The sequence below is a fragment of the Dendrobates tinctorius genome, unplaced genomic scaffold (assembly GCF_039654945.1).
Source record: "Dendrobates tinctorius isolate UK_male_01 unplaced genomic scaffold, ASM3965494v1 ptg000138l, whole genome shotgun sequence".
NCBI classification, from domain to species: domain Eukaryota; kingdom Metazoa; phylum Chordata; class Amphibia; order Anura; family Dendrobatidae; genus Dendrobates; species Dendrobates tinctorius.
The window spans coordinates 15,123,826-15,140,421 of NW_027361806.1; the positions used below are offsets into that span (position 1 = coordinate 15,123,826).

General features: G+C 51.6%; 1 protein-coding gene across 1 annotated transcript in view; it reads left to right on the plus strand.

Moving 5' to 3' along the window:
- Positions 1 to 808: 808 nt before the first annotated feature.
- Positions 809 to 16,596, plus strand: part of CACHD1 (cache domain containing 1) — a 147,813-nt gene continuing 132,025 nt past the window's right edge. Inside the window, exon 1 of the mRNA XM_073544681.1 lies at positions 809 to 2,483. Within this exon, the coding sequence (XP_073400782.1) occupies positions 2,325 to 2,483 (159 nt within the window). The 5' untranslated portion in view covers positions 809 to 2,324. The remainder of the gene's footprint in view (positions 2,484 to 16,596) is intronic.

A 16,596-nucleotide genomic window follows, 5' to 3' on the forward strand; every position in this document is an offset into this window, starting at 1 on the left:
GTGCCCCCTGTGTACCCCTCTTTCTCGGTGCCCCTCCTGCCATGTGTTCTCCTCTTGCCTGTGTACCCCTTTTTTATGTGTCCCCTTCTGCCCTGTGTACCTCTCTCTCTGCCCTCTCACTGTGTGTTATGAGTGGTGGAAGGCACTAAAAAAAATAATTAAAGTGCCTTCGCCCCTCGGGGTCCACCGTGCGGCAGATTGCAAAACCGTTGCTAAGGGAGGCAGTGCACTACAGCGGTTGTGTGCACTGGGATCTAAATCACCCAAGTGCAGAAGCGACAGTCTCTGTTATGGGACACAGAGCTGCACAGAAAAATAATAAAGAAAAGGTAACGCTGAGCCTGTTAAACGCACAGGGACACACGTACGGTATCCGAGCACAGGAGTAGTTAAAGTGGCACTACAACTAAACGGACTTACCGTGAATGAGCGTGTGCACGGCGTCGCAACTGCGAACGCCACAGAAGTCTGCAACCGCAATAACGCAAGCGCGATGCAGGACGCTTTGCTGCTGAGATGGCTGAAGCTTGAGCGCGCTGGCGCTAGCGATGCTACTGGCTGACCCAATCACTCACACTCATAATAACCGAGGGAAGGGGTTTCATAATAAGTCATACACCAGACCAAGCATCCATCAACAGACATACAGCAGCAAGTATCAGAAAATACTAGCGCATGGCATAACGGCCATGTGCACTTTTTATAGTGACTGGGACCTTCCGGAAATCTCCAGAGACCTGAGCTGAACCAATGGAATCAGGAGCAGGACCTGAGCACCTGACCCCTGAACTCCAATGGGAGCTCATTCCAGGAGCATGCTCACAAGCTGGCAGAAAGGACTTAGCCTCTGGAGATGAATGTGAGGATCTGGATCTCTGCATTAGTATGGCAGGACACAGATTCCTAACACTGTGTACCTCTCTTTCTCCCTCCTGCCCTGTGTTCTCCTCTTGCCTGTGTACCACTTTTTGTCCCCTTCTGCCGTGTACCTCCTCTTTCTGTGCCATCTCACCCTGTGTACCCCTCTTTCTCTCCCCCCTTCTGCCCTGTGTAGCCTTTCTCTGTGCCCTATCCTGCACTGTTTCCGTCTTTCTCTTCCCTCCTTCTGCTCTATGCACCACTTTCTCCGTGCCCCCTCTTGCCTTGTGTACCTTATTTACTGTGCTTCCTTCACCTACTTTGTGTACCCCTTTATGCCCCCTCCTGTACTGTGTACCCCTTTCTATGTGCCCCTTGCAGCCATGTGTACCTCTTTTTCTGTCCCGTCCTACCCTTGAACCCCTTTCTATGGGCCTCTTCCTGCCCTGTGTATCTATTTTTTCTGTGCCCCCTCTTGCTCTTAGTACCCCTTTCTCTTTGCCTCCTACTGTCCTTTCTCTGTGCTCCATGACCAGTGTATCACTTCTTTCCCTGTGCTCCCTGCTGTCCTGTGTTCCTTTCTATGTGCCCCCCTGCCCTTTGTACCCCTTTCTCTGCGCCCTTGCCTGCCATGTGTCCCTCGTTGTATGCACTCCTCTTGCCCTGTGTACTTCTTTTTCTGTGCCCCTTCCTGCCCTATGTACCATTCATTCTCTGTGCCCCTTCCTGCCCTGTACACCCCTTTCTCTGTCTCCTTCCTCCCTGTGGCGCCCCTTTCTCTGTCCTCCTCCTCCCCACCCCTTTCTATTTCTCCCTCATCTGTGCACCCATTTCTCTGTCCCCCTTCTCCCCTGTGCTCCTTTCTCTGTCCTCATCCTCTGTGCACCCATTTCTCTGTCCCCCCCTTTTCTTCGCCCTTCCTCCCGTGCACCCCTTTGTCTGACCCACTTCTCCTCTGTGCACCCCTTTTTCTATCCCACTCCTCTGTGCACCCCTTTTTCTATCCCCCTCCTCCTCTGTGTACCCCCTTTCTCTGCCCCCTTCTCCTCTGTGCATCCTTTTTTCTGTCCCCCCTCCTCTGTGCACCCTCTTCACCTGCCCTCCTTGTCCTCTGAGCACCCCCTTTCTCTGTGCCCCTGTGCACCCCCTTTCTCTGCCCCCCTCCCCTGTGCGCTCCCGGGTGTAGTCGCCTCCTGAGCCGCCAGAGGGCAGCCTCCCCCCCCTGGTTTCAGTGTCGGGCCGTGATTTCCCCGCCTCCTCTCTCCGCCTCTGCTCGCACTTTCTCCGGGACTCCGGCAGACCTGGAGTGTACGAGCCGCCCGGGATCCGCCGTGACGTCCTCCGCCTGCAGAGCGCGGTCCCCGGAGCCCCCGAGCCTCTGATGCCCCGGTCAGGGTCCCGGCCGGCGCCGCTGGGAACTTTGGGCTGAGAGCGCAGAAGTTTGGAGCGGAGCTCGGAGGAGGAGGATGGGGCCGGGGGCGCTGCTTGTCCTCTGCTCCGCGGCCGCCGCGCTCTGGACACCTGCCCGGCCGGAGCCCGACGTCTCCATCCTGGACGAGGCGCAGCTGCTGGCCGCTCACATGCGGAGGCTGGCGGCGGAGGAGCTGGGGGTGCACACCATGCAGGTGAGCGGGGGCTCCGGGTCTGGGGGGGCTATGGGGGTGTGGGGGGGCTATGGGGGTGTGGGGGGGCTCTGGGGGGGCTCCGGGTGTGTGTGGGGGGGCCTCTGGGTGTATGGGGGGGGGCTCTGGGAGTGTGGGGGGGCTCTGGGAGTGTGGGGGGGCTATGGGAGTGTGTGTGGGGGGCTCCGGGTCTGGGGGGGCTCCGGGGGTGTGTGTGGGGGGCTCCGGGGGTGTGTGTGGGGGGGCTATGGGGGTGTGGGGGGGGGCTCTTGGTGTGTGGGGGGCTCTGGGGGGCTCTTGGTGTGTATGTGTGGGGGCTCTTGGTGTGGGTGTGGGGGGGGCTCTGGGTGTATGTGTGGGGGCTCTTGGTGTGGGTGTGTGGGGGCTCTGGGTGTGTGTGTGTGGGGGCTCTGGGTGTGTGTGTGTGGGGGCTCTGGGTGTGTGTGTGTGGGGGCTCTGGGTGTGTGTGTGTGGGGGCTCTGGGTGTGTGTGTGTGGGGGCTCTGGGTGTGTGTGTGTGGGGGCTCTGGGTGTGTGTGTGTGGGGGCTCTGGGTGTGTGTGTGTGGGGGCTCTGGGTGTGTGTGTGTGGGGGCTCTGGGTGTGTGTGTGTGGGGGCTCTGGGTGTGTGTGTGTGGGGGCTCTGGGTGTGTGTGTGTGGGGGCTCTGGGTGTGTGTGTGTGGGGGCTCTGGGTGTGTGTGTGTGGGGGCTCTGGGTGTATGTGTGTGGGGGCTCTGGGTGTATGTGTGTGGGGGCTCTGGGTGTATGTGTGTGGGGGCTCTGGGTGTATGTGTGTGGGGGCTCTGGGTGTATGTGTGTGGGGGGGCTCTTGGTGTGTGTGTGGGGGGGTTCTGGGTGTGTGTGGGGGGCTCTTGGTGTGTGTGTGTGTGTGGGGGCTCTGGGTGTATGGGGGGGGCTCTTGGTGTGTGTGTGGGGGGGCTCTTGGTGTGTGTGTGGGGGGGCTCTGGGTGTGTGTGTGTGGGGGGGCTCTGGGTGTGTGTGTGTGGGGGGGCTCTGGGTGTATGTGTGTGGGGGGGCTCTTGGTGTGGGTGTGGGGGCTCTTGGTGTGGGTGTGGGGGGGCTCTGGGTGTATGTGGGGGGCCTCTGCATGTTATTAATGACACAAGTTATGTCTTCTCGTTGATACATTGTATCTTCTGTGGTAAATGAGGGGGTCACTTATCGTCTCCTCATATCTGAAGGTTTCGGGTAAATCTCTGGTTTTCGGAGCTCTCGTCACAATGATTTCCGCGTCCGCGCTCTTGATCCCATCGGATACAGAAGTTACATCTTTGTTCCGGTGGTCGGGAATTGTGGCGTTGTTGTGGCCATCTCCCGACATCGGGGGCCGCGAGGGGAACGTTGCAGCGATGGATGAAGGCGCAGTAAGCAGCAGCCGTAGGGATCGCGGGGTCAGAGGCGATCTGGTGGGATCGGCACTCGGAACGTGCATTGATCGGAGACTGAATATGAGATCGGGCGATCGGATCGGTTTCCGGCCAATGTGATCACTTACAGTTGGATCTGGATCAATTACTGGCAGATTTATATTGTGGCGACGGATCTAGGTCTCCTTTTTTCTTGTGATCTAGTCTCTGTGAAGGTTTGTGTTCCCAGTAATAACGCGATCGGTCGGATATCGGTCAGATCATTGTGATCGGTAGACGGATCCAATCAGATCGATCGTCCATTTGCACAATTGATATTGATCGGATCGGATAGAGACTGGTCGGATATCGGGCGGTGTAGCGGAGCCTCGTGACTGCATTGTAGATAGCTGTTATGGTCGGAGGGTCCACATCTGAAAAGACCCTCAATAATATAAATTATTTCTGCCTTTTGCTCTCGTCATGTGGACAGATTCTGGATTCTTATTGGTCGGTCATATTTGTGTCATTCTGGATTTTCATTGTCCATCTCTGTTTTTAATGGAACAGTAAGGTATAAAATAATGTATATTCCCCCCCTCCACTCCTAGAGCTGCGGGACCCCCGTGCTTACTCTTCCAATGGGGACAGACGTGACAGCTACTGCCAATCACTTGCCACAACTACTGCCATCACATCACTGCTACAGCCAGTGATTGGCTGCAGCGGTCACATGTCCGTAATAAAAAAAAGGGGGGGGGGGAGATGTACAGAGACTGGCGGGGGACCTGGGCCGCACTAGGAGGGGAGGTGGCAGATCAGAAGGTGAATATACATTTTTTATTTTATTTTACACCATTTTGGTGCTTTTGTAGAAAAACGGGTGGAAGAAATGCAAAAGACGACAGCAAATACATGTATACCTACACAAGGGTTGTTTGGAGGGGGGGTGTTATTTTCTAGAAAGTGTTTTGTTTTTTTGTTTCTTCATAATCTTCTGTATGTGTTGCAGAACATCTTGCCAATCACTGTGCATGGGTTTATGTTTTCTTTATATAGTTAGAAACAATGTATCAGAAGGTTTTCAGCATTTGCAGCAATTGGATCCTGCAGGGTTTCTTCCTTGCCGTGTAGCAGCGATCCTCAACCTGTGAATCCCCAATTGCTGTGGATTTGGAACCTGCTGCTCGTCCAGGGATGCTGGGAGTTTTTAGTGATGCAGCAGCTGTGGTTGCCATGACCTGCTGGGAGTTGTAGTGACACATCTTCTGGAGAGCCGCATATATTACACATATTACAGCCGGCAGATAATTGTTGCACATCAGCTGGAAAGCTACAGGTTGTTGGAGCATGATGGAGGTTGTAGTCACACAACTGGAGAGACAGGCATGTGTTCTGCGGTACTCGGAGTAGCTCTTGCCGTTATCAGTCTATAGTGACCTGTTTGTGTCGTGTGCAGCCTCTCATCCATCTCTGAATTGTGATTTTCACTTTTTTCTTTCCTCCTCTTTCTGATATATTCAATTTACTTAAAACAATTGGGGAAAAAAATCCCACCTCCTCTCCCACCACCACCACCACCTCCTCCTCCTCTCCCACCACCTCCTCCTCTCCCACCACCTCCTCCTCTCCCACCACCTCTCCCACCTCCTCTCCCACCACCACCTCCTCTCCCACCACCACCTCCTCTCCCACCACCACCTCCTCTCCCACCACCACCTCCTCTCCCACCACCACCTCCTCTCCCACCACCACCTCCTCTTTTCCCACCACCACCTCCTCTTTTCCCACCACCACCTCCTCTTTTCCCACCACCACCTCCTCTTTTCCCACCACCTCCTCTTTTCCCACCACCTCCTCTTTTCCCACCACCACCTCCTCCTCTCCCTCCTCTCCCACCACCACCACCTCCTCTCCCACCACCACCTCCTGCTCTCCCACCGCCTCCTCTCCCACCACCTCCACTTCCTCTCCCACCACCACCACCACCACATGCATCCCAGGGTTTAATATTCAGCCGAGGATCCAGGTTACGTGACACTTTTGGGCTGCCCTCCTCTGACCTGATGAAATATTCTGTTTCTTATCCCCCTCCATCTGCTCCACATTGCACCTTATCTGCAGCACATCGCACGAGGCGGAGAGGGATGGAAGTGACAGAGATTTAAAGATCGATGGACGTGCGGCAGCCAAGGCTTCTTAGCGGGGAGATAACCCTCCGTCACGTGTTATATTCTAGACTGTGGTTTCTTCAGCCGCTGTTTACTTTATAAATATACATATTGCACATTTTAAGTCTTTGTGAAGACGGCGTTCCAGTAAGATGCGCCAAATTCATTAAGATCTGTGCCATCGCTCAAAATGTTCTGCAGTCGCAGCCTGGAATATATTACATTAATTTATGCCACTTTTGTTGGTGGCGCCTACGTAAAAACGTCAAGTCTCTACATTTTTTTGCCCATCTACAAATATCTCCAAAATTTTGCATTTTAAAGCAATGTTATGCAGGAACATTGACAAATTGATGACTCGGGGCCTTTTTTTTTTTCTGTGATTCTGATGCTGTCCAAATGACAGTTTTCCTGATAGTCAAGCTCTTGTTCCAATGGATGTGATGTAGAAGGTTAAGGCCGTCCCCTGCTCTCCAAAATCTTGTTAGAAATCTTGTTATGCTCTGTGCACCAGTAAAGCTGTGATCGTTCGCTCTGGTCCTTGGATACAATGTCATATAGTAAGAGGCTCCTCTCCTCCTTGGGTTGTACATACGATGTGTCCATCTCTGCTGAAATCTCTCTCAATGTATTTAGATTTCTTTATGCATCTTCTCCTTGTGCTCTGTTTCTTTTATCTCATCTTTCAGTATCTTATAGCTCATCTTTTTCTGTATATACTGTAGTATTGTATCTTGTATCTCATTTCTTTGTGTATCTCTTCTCTGTATGTATCTTCTTTCTTTTCGTGTATCTCACCTCTGTAACTTGTTTCTAAAAATATAAGTTTAGATACAAAGTACAGAGAGAACATTTTCTATGAATTTAGTATCTCGGTGCGCTCTCTGCGTCTCTGCTCGCTCTGGCTCTCTCTCTGCGTCTCTGCTCGCTCTGGCTCTCGCTCTGCGTCTCTGCTCGCTCTGGCTCTCGCTCTGCGTCTCTGCTCGCTCTGGCTCTCGCTCTGCGTCTCTGCTCGCTCTGGCTCTCGCTCTGCGTCTCTGCTCGCTCTGGCTCTCTCTCTGCGTCTCTGCTCGCTCTGGCTCTCTCTCTGCGTCTCTGCTCGCTCTGGCTCTCTCTCTGCGTCTCTGCTCGCTCTGGCTCTCTCTCTGCGTCTCTGCTCGCTCTGGCTCTCTCTCTGCGTCTCTGCTCGCTCTGGCTCTCTCTCTGCGTCTCTGCTCGCTCTGGCTCTCTCTCTGCGTCTCTGCTCGCTCTGGCTCTCTCTCTGCGTCTCTGCTCGCTCTGGCTCTCTCTCTGCGTCTCTGCTCGCTCTGGCTCTCTCTCTGCGTCTCTGCTCGCTCTGGCTCTCTCTCTGCGTCTCTGCTCGCTCTGGCTCTCTCTCTGCGTCTCTGCTCGCTCTGGCTCTCTCTCTGCGTCTCTGCTCGCTCTGGCTCTCTCTCTGCGTCTCTGCTCGCTCTGGCTCTCTCTCTGCGTCTCTGCTCGCTCTGGCTCTCTCTCTGCGTCTCTGCTCGCTCTGGCTCTCTCTCTGCGTCTCTGCTCGCTCTGGCTCTCTCTCTGCGTCTCTGCTCGCTCTCTCTGCGTCTCTGCTCGCTCTGGCTCGCTCTCTCTGCGTCTCTGCTCGCTCTGGCTCGCTCTCTCTGCGTCTCTGCTCGCTCTGGCTCGCTCTCGCTGCGTCTCGCTCTGGCGCTCTCTGGCTCTCTCTCACACATGAAATACAGATGAGATCATGAGTCTGCAAATTTATGAGATGCAATAATGTATAGAAATGCACACACATGGCTGGAGACTTGCAAGTATTATATAATCCTTCCTCCTGATTATCCCGCTTGTAATATATGATATAATCTCCAGCACCCTGGTGGCTGTAATTCCTCCCAGTCATCCCCATTATAATATCTTATTTGCTCACAGCACAAAATAAAAGCAAAATGAAAGGGACTGTATAGAAAACTGAAGTCAATTAGTTTTAAAGGCTTTGGAGATTAGCCGGCATGCATTGCTCAGCAGCCAGCAGGGGGTCGCCCCAAATGGTCTTTTATCTTTCAAAGTGGTCAGCTTTCCTGCCACTTCACACCCTCCTTGTGCCATAAGCCCCCTGTGATCTGCCTTTGTCCAGAAAAAAAATATCCTCCCTCCTTCCACCTCGCACCTTGCCCTGTTGTCTGCTTTGCAGATGTGTGGGGGATAATATCCGAGAGATGTTTTGGATATTTTGCAATGTTTAATACAATGTAACAGGTTTAGATTAGTTTTTTGTAAATATCTTGCTGTCTGTGATACAATGTACGTGTGTCATCATCATGGTATTCTGAATAATTTATGATGCTAGGAATAATGACGTGACACGCCGTCGTGGCGGGCGGCGAGGATTGGCATGGGCAAATATAGAGATACTATGGGCTGTACGGAGGATCACTCAGCAGATCTGACTGCACCGGGCAATATGTAGGCGAACCAGAGAGACAAATCAGTGGTCAATGGAAATCTGTCCGGGCGATTTTGCACTGGCGTTTTTGCGCTGTGGTCACACCTTATGGGTTTTGTGAAAATCGCAGCTGAAACCATTAGAAGACCATTGGATTACAACAACCGTGTTGTTTCACTGAGACTTTAGTTTGCATTTTGGGTGTTTACTACAATTTTGCCGCAATGCACAGGAGACTCAATGGAGACTGAAGCAAACAACAACAAAAAAACTTTCGAAAATACCTTGTTTTTCAGTATCAGTATCCCTGCTTGCTGTCAGAGAATGAGTACATCACACACGGGGTGTTGTTAAAATTCAGCTTCCTATTCTCATAATTTGTGAGGCTGTGGTACGCATATGTGACTGCCAGTTGATTGTAAAAGGGACAGGGGACTCCCGCAGTAGTGATCAGAGGGGCCCCTGGTAGTCAGAAATTTATCACATATATTGAAAGAACACAAAAAAAAAAAGACACATTGGACATAATTTCACATAAAACCCCCATAACGGTCTGGACAGTATTAATGTCACTCTCCTCTTAATATTTGATTGCACCCTTTGGAATAAATAACTGCAATCAATCGCTTCCTGTAACCATCAACAAGCTTCTTACCCCTCTCGGCTGGAGTTTTGCACCATCACAGCAATTTTAACATCTCTCCACAGATGATCAATGGGATTTAGATCCAAACTCATTGCTGCCACATGAGAACTGTCTAGCACTTTGTTTCATCCATTTATGGGGGATCCTTGAAGTATGTTTGGGGTCATTGTCCGGCTGGAAGACCCATGACCTAGGACGCAATTCCAACTTACCAACACTGGGCACTACAGTGCGACCCACAATCTTCAGATTTCATGATGTCTTGCATACAGTCAGGGCACCCAGTGCCAGAGGCAGCAAATGCAACCCCAAAACATCTTTGAACCTCCACCATATTTGACTGTAGGTACTGTGTTCTTTTCATTGTAGTCCTCATTCTGTTTTTGTTAAACATAGAATGATGTGCTTTATCTTTAAAACTCTATCTTGGTCTCGTCTATCCTCAAGACTCTTTCCAAGAAGGATTTTGGCTTGTGTACAATTTTGCAAACTGCAGTCTAGCTTTTTTATATGTCTTTGTGTCAGCAGTGGGGCCCTCCTGGATCTCCTGCCATAGCATTTCATTCACATGTGGATGCATTTTTTGCACTAAAACTGTTGCCCCCCGATACTGCAGGACAGCATGTATTTCTTTGAAACTTGATTGGGGCTGCTTAGCCACCAGCCGGATTGTCCTGCATTGCAACCTTTCAGCAATTTTTTTCTGCCATCTAAATTCAGGGAGATTAGCTACAGTGCCATGGGTTGTAAATGTATTGATTATATTATGCACTACGGACAAAAGGAACATCATGATCTCCGGAGATTGTTGATATTTTTCAACAATTTTGGTTCTCAAGTCCTCAGACAGTTCTCGTCTCCTCTTTCTGTTCTCCATGCTTAGTGCGGCACACACAGACACACTATGCGACAATTGCGTCAACTTCTCCCCTTTATATCTGGTTTCAGGTGTGATTTTCATATTGCCCACACCTGTTACTTGTCACAGGTGGGATTGTACAAGCATCACATACTTGAGATAGTTGTTTACACACCATTTTGAAAAGGTGTCAAACAATTTTGTCTGGACCATTTTTGGAGTTTTGTTTGAAATTATGTCCAATTTGCATTTTTTTTTGTGTTTTTTTTTTTTCTTGTGTGTTGTTCAATACATACAAAGGAAATAAACGTGCAATTGAAATAATTTTCTGGGAGAAATAGAGAAATACTTGATTTTCTGAAACCATCTCAGAGGTGCGGACACTTTGGGCCATGACTGTTATGTTTAGAATATAGTGTAACCGTTTTATGGTGTGTGTTGCTGTGAACGGTTTATCTACTAGGTGTAAATGAGAATGTTTCTATTCGCTGATAGCCCAGTTGAGGGGATCATGTAGTTTTGCAGCTGTTTGCATTTTAACTGTAGAAAAAAATCTTAATGGTTAACGCCGTTGCATTGACTCCCGAGATGATTCCTTTGCACGATTCTGCATTAAAGGGACCTCGTCTTGCACGGTTGTGGGGTCTGCCATCTTGCTACACCAGTTTGATGTTGGCGTTGGCTGGGACCGCACTGTGTAATTGAGGTCGATGACTGTGATACTGGATGTGGAAATAGTTGATGAACTGAAAATACGAGTTGATCCGGCGATTAGAAGCGTCTCGTACTGTTTACGTTACACTTGAAGCGTGCCGATCCCCTGCAGGTATTTATCCAGCGCTGCAGGAAGCGTCCACCTGGAAAGAGGTGGCCTTAAATGCTTTACATGATCACAGAATTTTTAAGCTGTCACCAAATTTGTGTCCCAGGTTGGATTACTTAGGTTGGCAAAATAGGCAGTTGCCCAGGGCTTCGTTTTTCTGTTGTGCCACCCGGAAACCACTGGATAATCGGGAGCAATGAAAGAGCAGAGCATGAAAATTTTCGTGGAACTTTTACAGTTGGACCCCTCGCTCTTCTATTTCCCCAAGTTTTTCACTATCTCCTCCCTCACTTCATAGACCTAGTCGGGCGGTGGCAGCATTATGGTGTATAAAAAAAGTGTCCTCTGGCCACTCTACGTTACTGTTATTGGATACTGTGTGGCGGTATTATTTACCCAGGGAGATGTTTGCCTGAATGATTGTGGGGACGATCGTTCTTGACCATTGCCCGCAGGGCGACCATCTGATCATTTTTGCTGCTGCAGAGGTAACACTCAATCTGTGAACTTGGAACTTGGCCTTAAATCGGCTTTACAAATATTTCGTCAAAAAAATGACCTTAATAAGTTTTTTGTATTTGCAATTATTATTATTTTTTTATATCGATAATCTTGCAATTTTCTCACTGGCCACTGCTGCTTTTTTTTTTTTTAAGAAATTAACTCCCTGTTATTTCAGGAAATCCACATATATCTTAACCACAATGGATAGACTCTGACCCTTTCTTTTGCATTGAAGCATAGATCTAATGAGCTTGTGCAGAGAGGAGGAGCATGTGAGCTGTGACATATCACCTATTGTGAATGATGAGTCCAGCATTATTAGCTGAGGTGTTATCCGGGCATTGTAATCCTGTCTTTGATGATAATGAGATTGCTGAAAACTGGTGATGGAGTCACACATAGTGACTTACCAACGATCCCGACAACGATATCAACGTGTCAGGATCGCTGGTAAGTCGCTATGTGATCGCTGGTGAGCTGTCAAACAGACAGCTTCACCAGCGATTAGCACAGCGACGCCGCGCGGCATCGCTGTGCTCGTTAGCGCTGATGCCATATCCCTGTAAAAAAAATAGAATTAAAATAAAAAATATTGTTATTCTCACCTTCCGACGTCCCGCGCAGCCATCCTGCCTCTCTCCACGCTCCCAGTAATCCTTTGCGAGAATGTCACGGTCTCGCGGCAGCGCGACGTCTCGCGGTCATTCGTGCAAAGGATCACTGGGAGCGTGGAGAGAGGCAGGATGGCTGCGCGGGACGTCAGAAGGTGAGAATAACTATATTTTTTATTTTTATTATTTTTTACAGCTGATCGCTGGTCTCCCGCCTGTCACACGCAGCGATGCGTGCTGGCCAGCGGGAGACCAGCGACGAGTCCAGAGGTTTCTTGCAGCGATACCGGCAGGGGGCCGCTCGCTGATCGCTGTCACACACAGCGATCTCGCTGGTGAGATCGCTGTTACGTCACAAAAGTTGTGACTCAGCAGCGATCTCGCTAGCGAGATTGCTGTGTGTGACTCCCGCTTAAGACTGAAAGGGCAGCAAGTATGTGCCTAAACCCACCCTGGAGGTCAATGTGAAAACTGCAAAATTACTCAATTTTTATTTTTTTAAATGTACATTATGAGATGTAAAAGAAGAACATCAAACATTTCTGAAAAGTAATTCATAAAGAAAAAAAAATTGGTGGGCATCTTCTGATGACACATTCCCTTTAAGTTTAGAAATGGTGCCATTATACCCAAAGAAAAGGCTTACACTCATCCGCTAATCCCCCACCCCTGCTCTTGCTGGCGGTGCCCGTCACCAGTCTCCTTTCCCTATGGTGTGATCGACGTGTCACTGCGGCGGCAAATCGCTGGTTGTTCTAAGCGCCGACCGCCCTGAAAGGGAAGGAGGGAAGACTCGGCCAGAGCGGCAGATGAATGAGTATATGGGTTTTTTTCCTTTTTTTTGCACCCATACTGTTAAAGAAACAGATGGAAAACGATCTTACAAATAACGCAAAGATCAATTTCTATATCATCGATTAGCACTTGTTGTCAACAATTTACCTACCCTTGTAAGAAAACCTTTGTAAGGCCCGTTTCACACAGGCTTATATTCTAATATCACTTTTACCTGATTATTGGCCGGTGTAGCAATGTAAAAAAAAAAAAGCCATAAAGCGAGACCGGCCAATGTGTGTCATCATTGGTTCTCTTGTGATGCCCAGAAATCTGCCCATCTAAAGCCGGGTTCAGACTGGCGTATATCACAAACTGTACATTACTCTTGTGTAGCACCATTATTTTCCCTACGCTGTATAGAGATTATCATCACTGTCCCCATTGGGACTCACAATCTAGATTCCCTATCAGTATGTCTTTGGAATGTGGGAGGAAACCCACACAAACACAGGGAGAACATACAAACTCCTTGCGGATGTTGTCCTTGGTGGAATTTAAACACAGGATCCCAGCTCTGCAAGGCTGCAGTGCTAGCCCCCGAGCCACCCTGTATAGTGCTAGCCCCCGAGCCACCCTGTATAGTGCTAGCCCCCGAGCCACCCTGTATAGTGCTAGCCCCCGAGCCACCCTGTATAGTGCTAGCCCCCGAGCCACCCTGTATAGTGCTAGCCCCCGAGCCACCCTGTATAGTGCTAGCCCCCGAGCCACCCTGTAAAGTGCTAGCCCCCGAGCCACCCTGTATAGTGCTAGCCCCCGAGCCACCCTGTATAGTGCTATCCCCCGAGCCACCCTGTATAGTGCTAGCCCCCGAGCCACCCTGTATAGTGCTAGCCCCCGAGCCACCCTGTATAGTGCTAGCCCCCGAGCCACCCTGTATAGTGCTAGCCCCCGAGCCACCCTGTATAGTGCTATCCCCCGAGCCACCCTGTATAGTGCTAGCCCCCGAGCCACCCTGTATAGTGCTAGCCCCCGAGCCACCCTGTATAGTGCTAGCCCCCGAGCCACCCTGTATAGTGCTAGCCCCCGAGCCACCCTGTATAGTGCTAGCCCCCGAGCCACCCTGTATAGTGCTATCCCCCGAGCCACCCTGTATAGTGCTATCCCCCGAGCCACCCTGTATAGTGCTAGCCCCCGAGCCACCCTGTATAGTGCTAGCCCCCGAGCCACCCTGTATAGTGCTAGCCCCCGAGCCACCCTGTATAGTGCTAGCCCCCGAGCCACCCTGTATAGTGCTAGCCCCCGAGCCACCCTGTATAGTGCTAGCCCCCGAGCCACCCTGTGTAGTGCTAGCCCCCGAGCCACCCTGTGTAGTGCTAGCCCCCGAGCCACCCTGTGTAGTGCTAGCCCCCGAGCCACCCTGTGTAGTGCTAGCCCCCGAGCCACCCTGTGTAGTGCTATCCCCCGAGCCACCCTGTGTAGTGCTATCCCCCGAGCCACCCTGTGTAGTGCTATCCCCCGAGCCACCCTGTGTAGTGCTATCCCCCGAGCCACCCTGTGTAGTGCTATCCCCCGAGCCACCCTGTGTAGTGCTATCCCCCGAGCCACCCTGTGTAGTGCTATCCCCCGAGCCACCCTGTGTAGTGCTATCCCCCGAGCCACCCTGTGTAGTGCTATCCCCCGAGCCACCCTGTGTAGTGCTATCCCCCGAGCCACCCTGTGTAGTGCTATCCCCCGAGCCACCCTGTGTAGTGCTATCCCCCGAGCCACCCTGTGTAGTGCTATCCCCCGAGCCACCCTGTGTAGTGCTATCCCCCGAGCCACCCTGTGTAGTGCTATCCCCCGAGCCACCCTGTGTAGTGCTATCCCCCGAGCCACCCTGTGTAGTGCTATCCCCCGAGCCACCCTGTGTAGTGCTATCCCCCGAGCCACCCTGTGTAGTGCTATCCCCCGAGCCACCCTGTGTAGTGCTATCCCCCGAGCCACCCTGTGTAGTGCTATCCCCCGAGCCACCCTGTGTAGTGCTATCCCCCGAGCCACCCTGTGTAGTGCTATCCCCCGAGCCACCCTGTGTAGTGCTATCCCCCGAGCCACCCTGTGTAGTGCTATCCCCCGAGCCACCCTGTGTAGTGCTATCCCCCGAGCCACCCTGTGTAGTGCTATCCCCCGAGCCACCCTGTGTAGTGCTATCCCCCGAGCCACCCTGTGTAGTGCTATCCCCCGAGCCACCCTGTGTAGTGCTATCCCCCGAGCCACCCTGTGTAGTGCTATCCCCCGAGCCACCCTGTGTAGTGCTATCCCCCGAGCCACCCTGTGTAGTGCTATCCCCCGAGCCACCCTGTGTAGTGCTATCCCCCGAGCCACCCTGTGTAGTGCTATCCCCCGAGCCACCCTGTGTAGTGCTATCCCCCGAGCCACCCTGTGTAGTGCTATCCCCCGAGCCACCCTGTGTAGTGCTATCCCCCGAGCCACCCTGTGTAGTGCTATCCCCCGAGCCACCCTGTGTAGTGCTATCCCCCGAGCCACCCTGTGTAGTGCTATCCCCCGAGCCACCCTGTGTAGTGCTATCCCCCGAGCCACCCTGTGTAGTGCTATCCCCCGAGCCACCCTGTGTAGTGCTATCCCCCGAGCCACCCTGTGTAGTGCTATCCCCCGAGCCACCCTGTGTAGTGCTATCCCCCGAGCCACCCTGTGTAGTGCTATCCCCCGAGCCACCCTGTGTAGTGCTATCCCCCGAGCCACCCTGTGTAGTGCTATCCCCCGAGCCACCCTGTGTAGTGCTATCCCCCGAGCCACCCTGTGTAGTGCTATCCCCCGAGCCACCCTGTGTAGTGCTATCCCCCGAGCCACCCTGTGTAGTGCTATCCCCCGAGCCACCCTGTGTAGTGCTAGCCCCCGAGCCACCCTGTGTAGTGCTAGCCCCCGAGCCACCCTGTGTAGTGCTAGCCCCCGAGCCACCCTGTGCAGTGCTAGCCCCCGAGCCACCCTGTGCAGTGCTAGCCCCCGAGCCACCCTGTGCAGTGCTAGCCCCCGAGCCACCCTGTGCAGTGCTAGCCCCCGAGCCACCCTGTGCAGTGCTAGCCCCCGAGCCACCCTGTGTAGTGCTAGCCCCAGCCTCCATGCTGCCCAATATTATCCGCATTGCCTGGACTGACTGAGGGTCTCCATACCAGATGCCCATGAGGTTTTAACTTCAGGATTGGTGATCCGCTGTCATGTTACGGACCGTGAAATACGCCCGTCTGATCACAGCCTAAAGGGACCTGTAGCTGGACACTGGGTTGGTAATATCTGAGCATTGTTTGGCGGTATTATTTGGCATAATATTATAATACATATTTGTGTTTTACTTTTTGTAATTCCAAAGATTTCTGACCCTACTCTGCTTGGCCAAAATTTCTTAAAAAAAAAAAAAAAATGTATTTGTCATTAGTTTTTGGAGACCTTTGTCTGAAGTCCACTGTGCACCAGTAGGCCTCACTCTCCTGACTTGGTGACCCCCAGAAGAATGTGCGCCTCCCCTGCAGACGGCTGATATTACCTATCCTGTCCCGGGACAGATACTCGATGTCGTAAAAATCGTCCAGCGCAATTCCTGCTGCGTGCAAGACGATGGTCTTCTGGGCTCGCTCCAACCACAATCCTCCCCGGAGAGACGCTGTGAAAGCAAAAGACTCTTGTCGTTTTTTTTTTTTTCCTGTTTCATTTTACTTGGACATTTTTGGTTTCATGCATGTAACATTAAAAAAATAAATAAATAAAGAGGAAAAATGTTTGTTTTTTATTTATTTATTTTTTTTGAAAGTGCTCCAAGTGGAAAGGCAGTTCAAACGAGCGGCGCGGAGGAGACAGAATTAGAATTTTTAATTAGGCTTTGAGTCCCGTCTTCAAAGTGTGAGCCATCATTAGTGATGTAAGTCTGCCTGCATTAGGCAACAGTG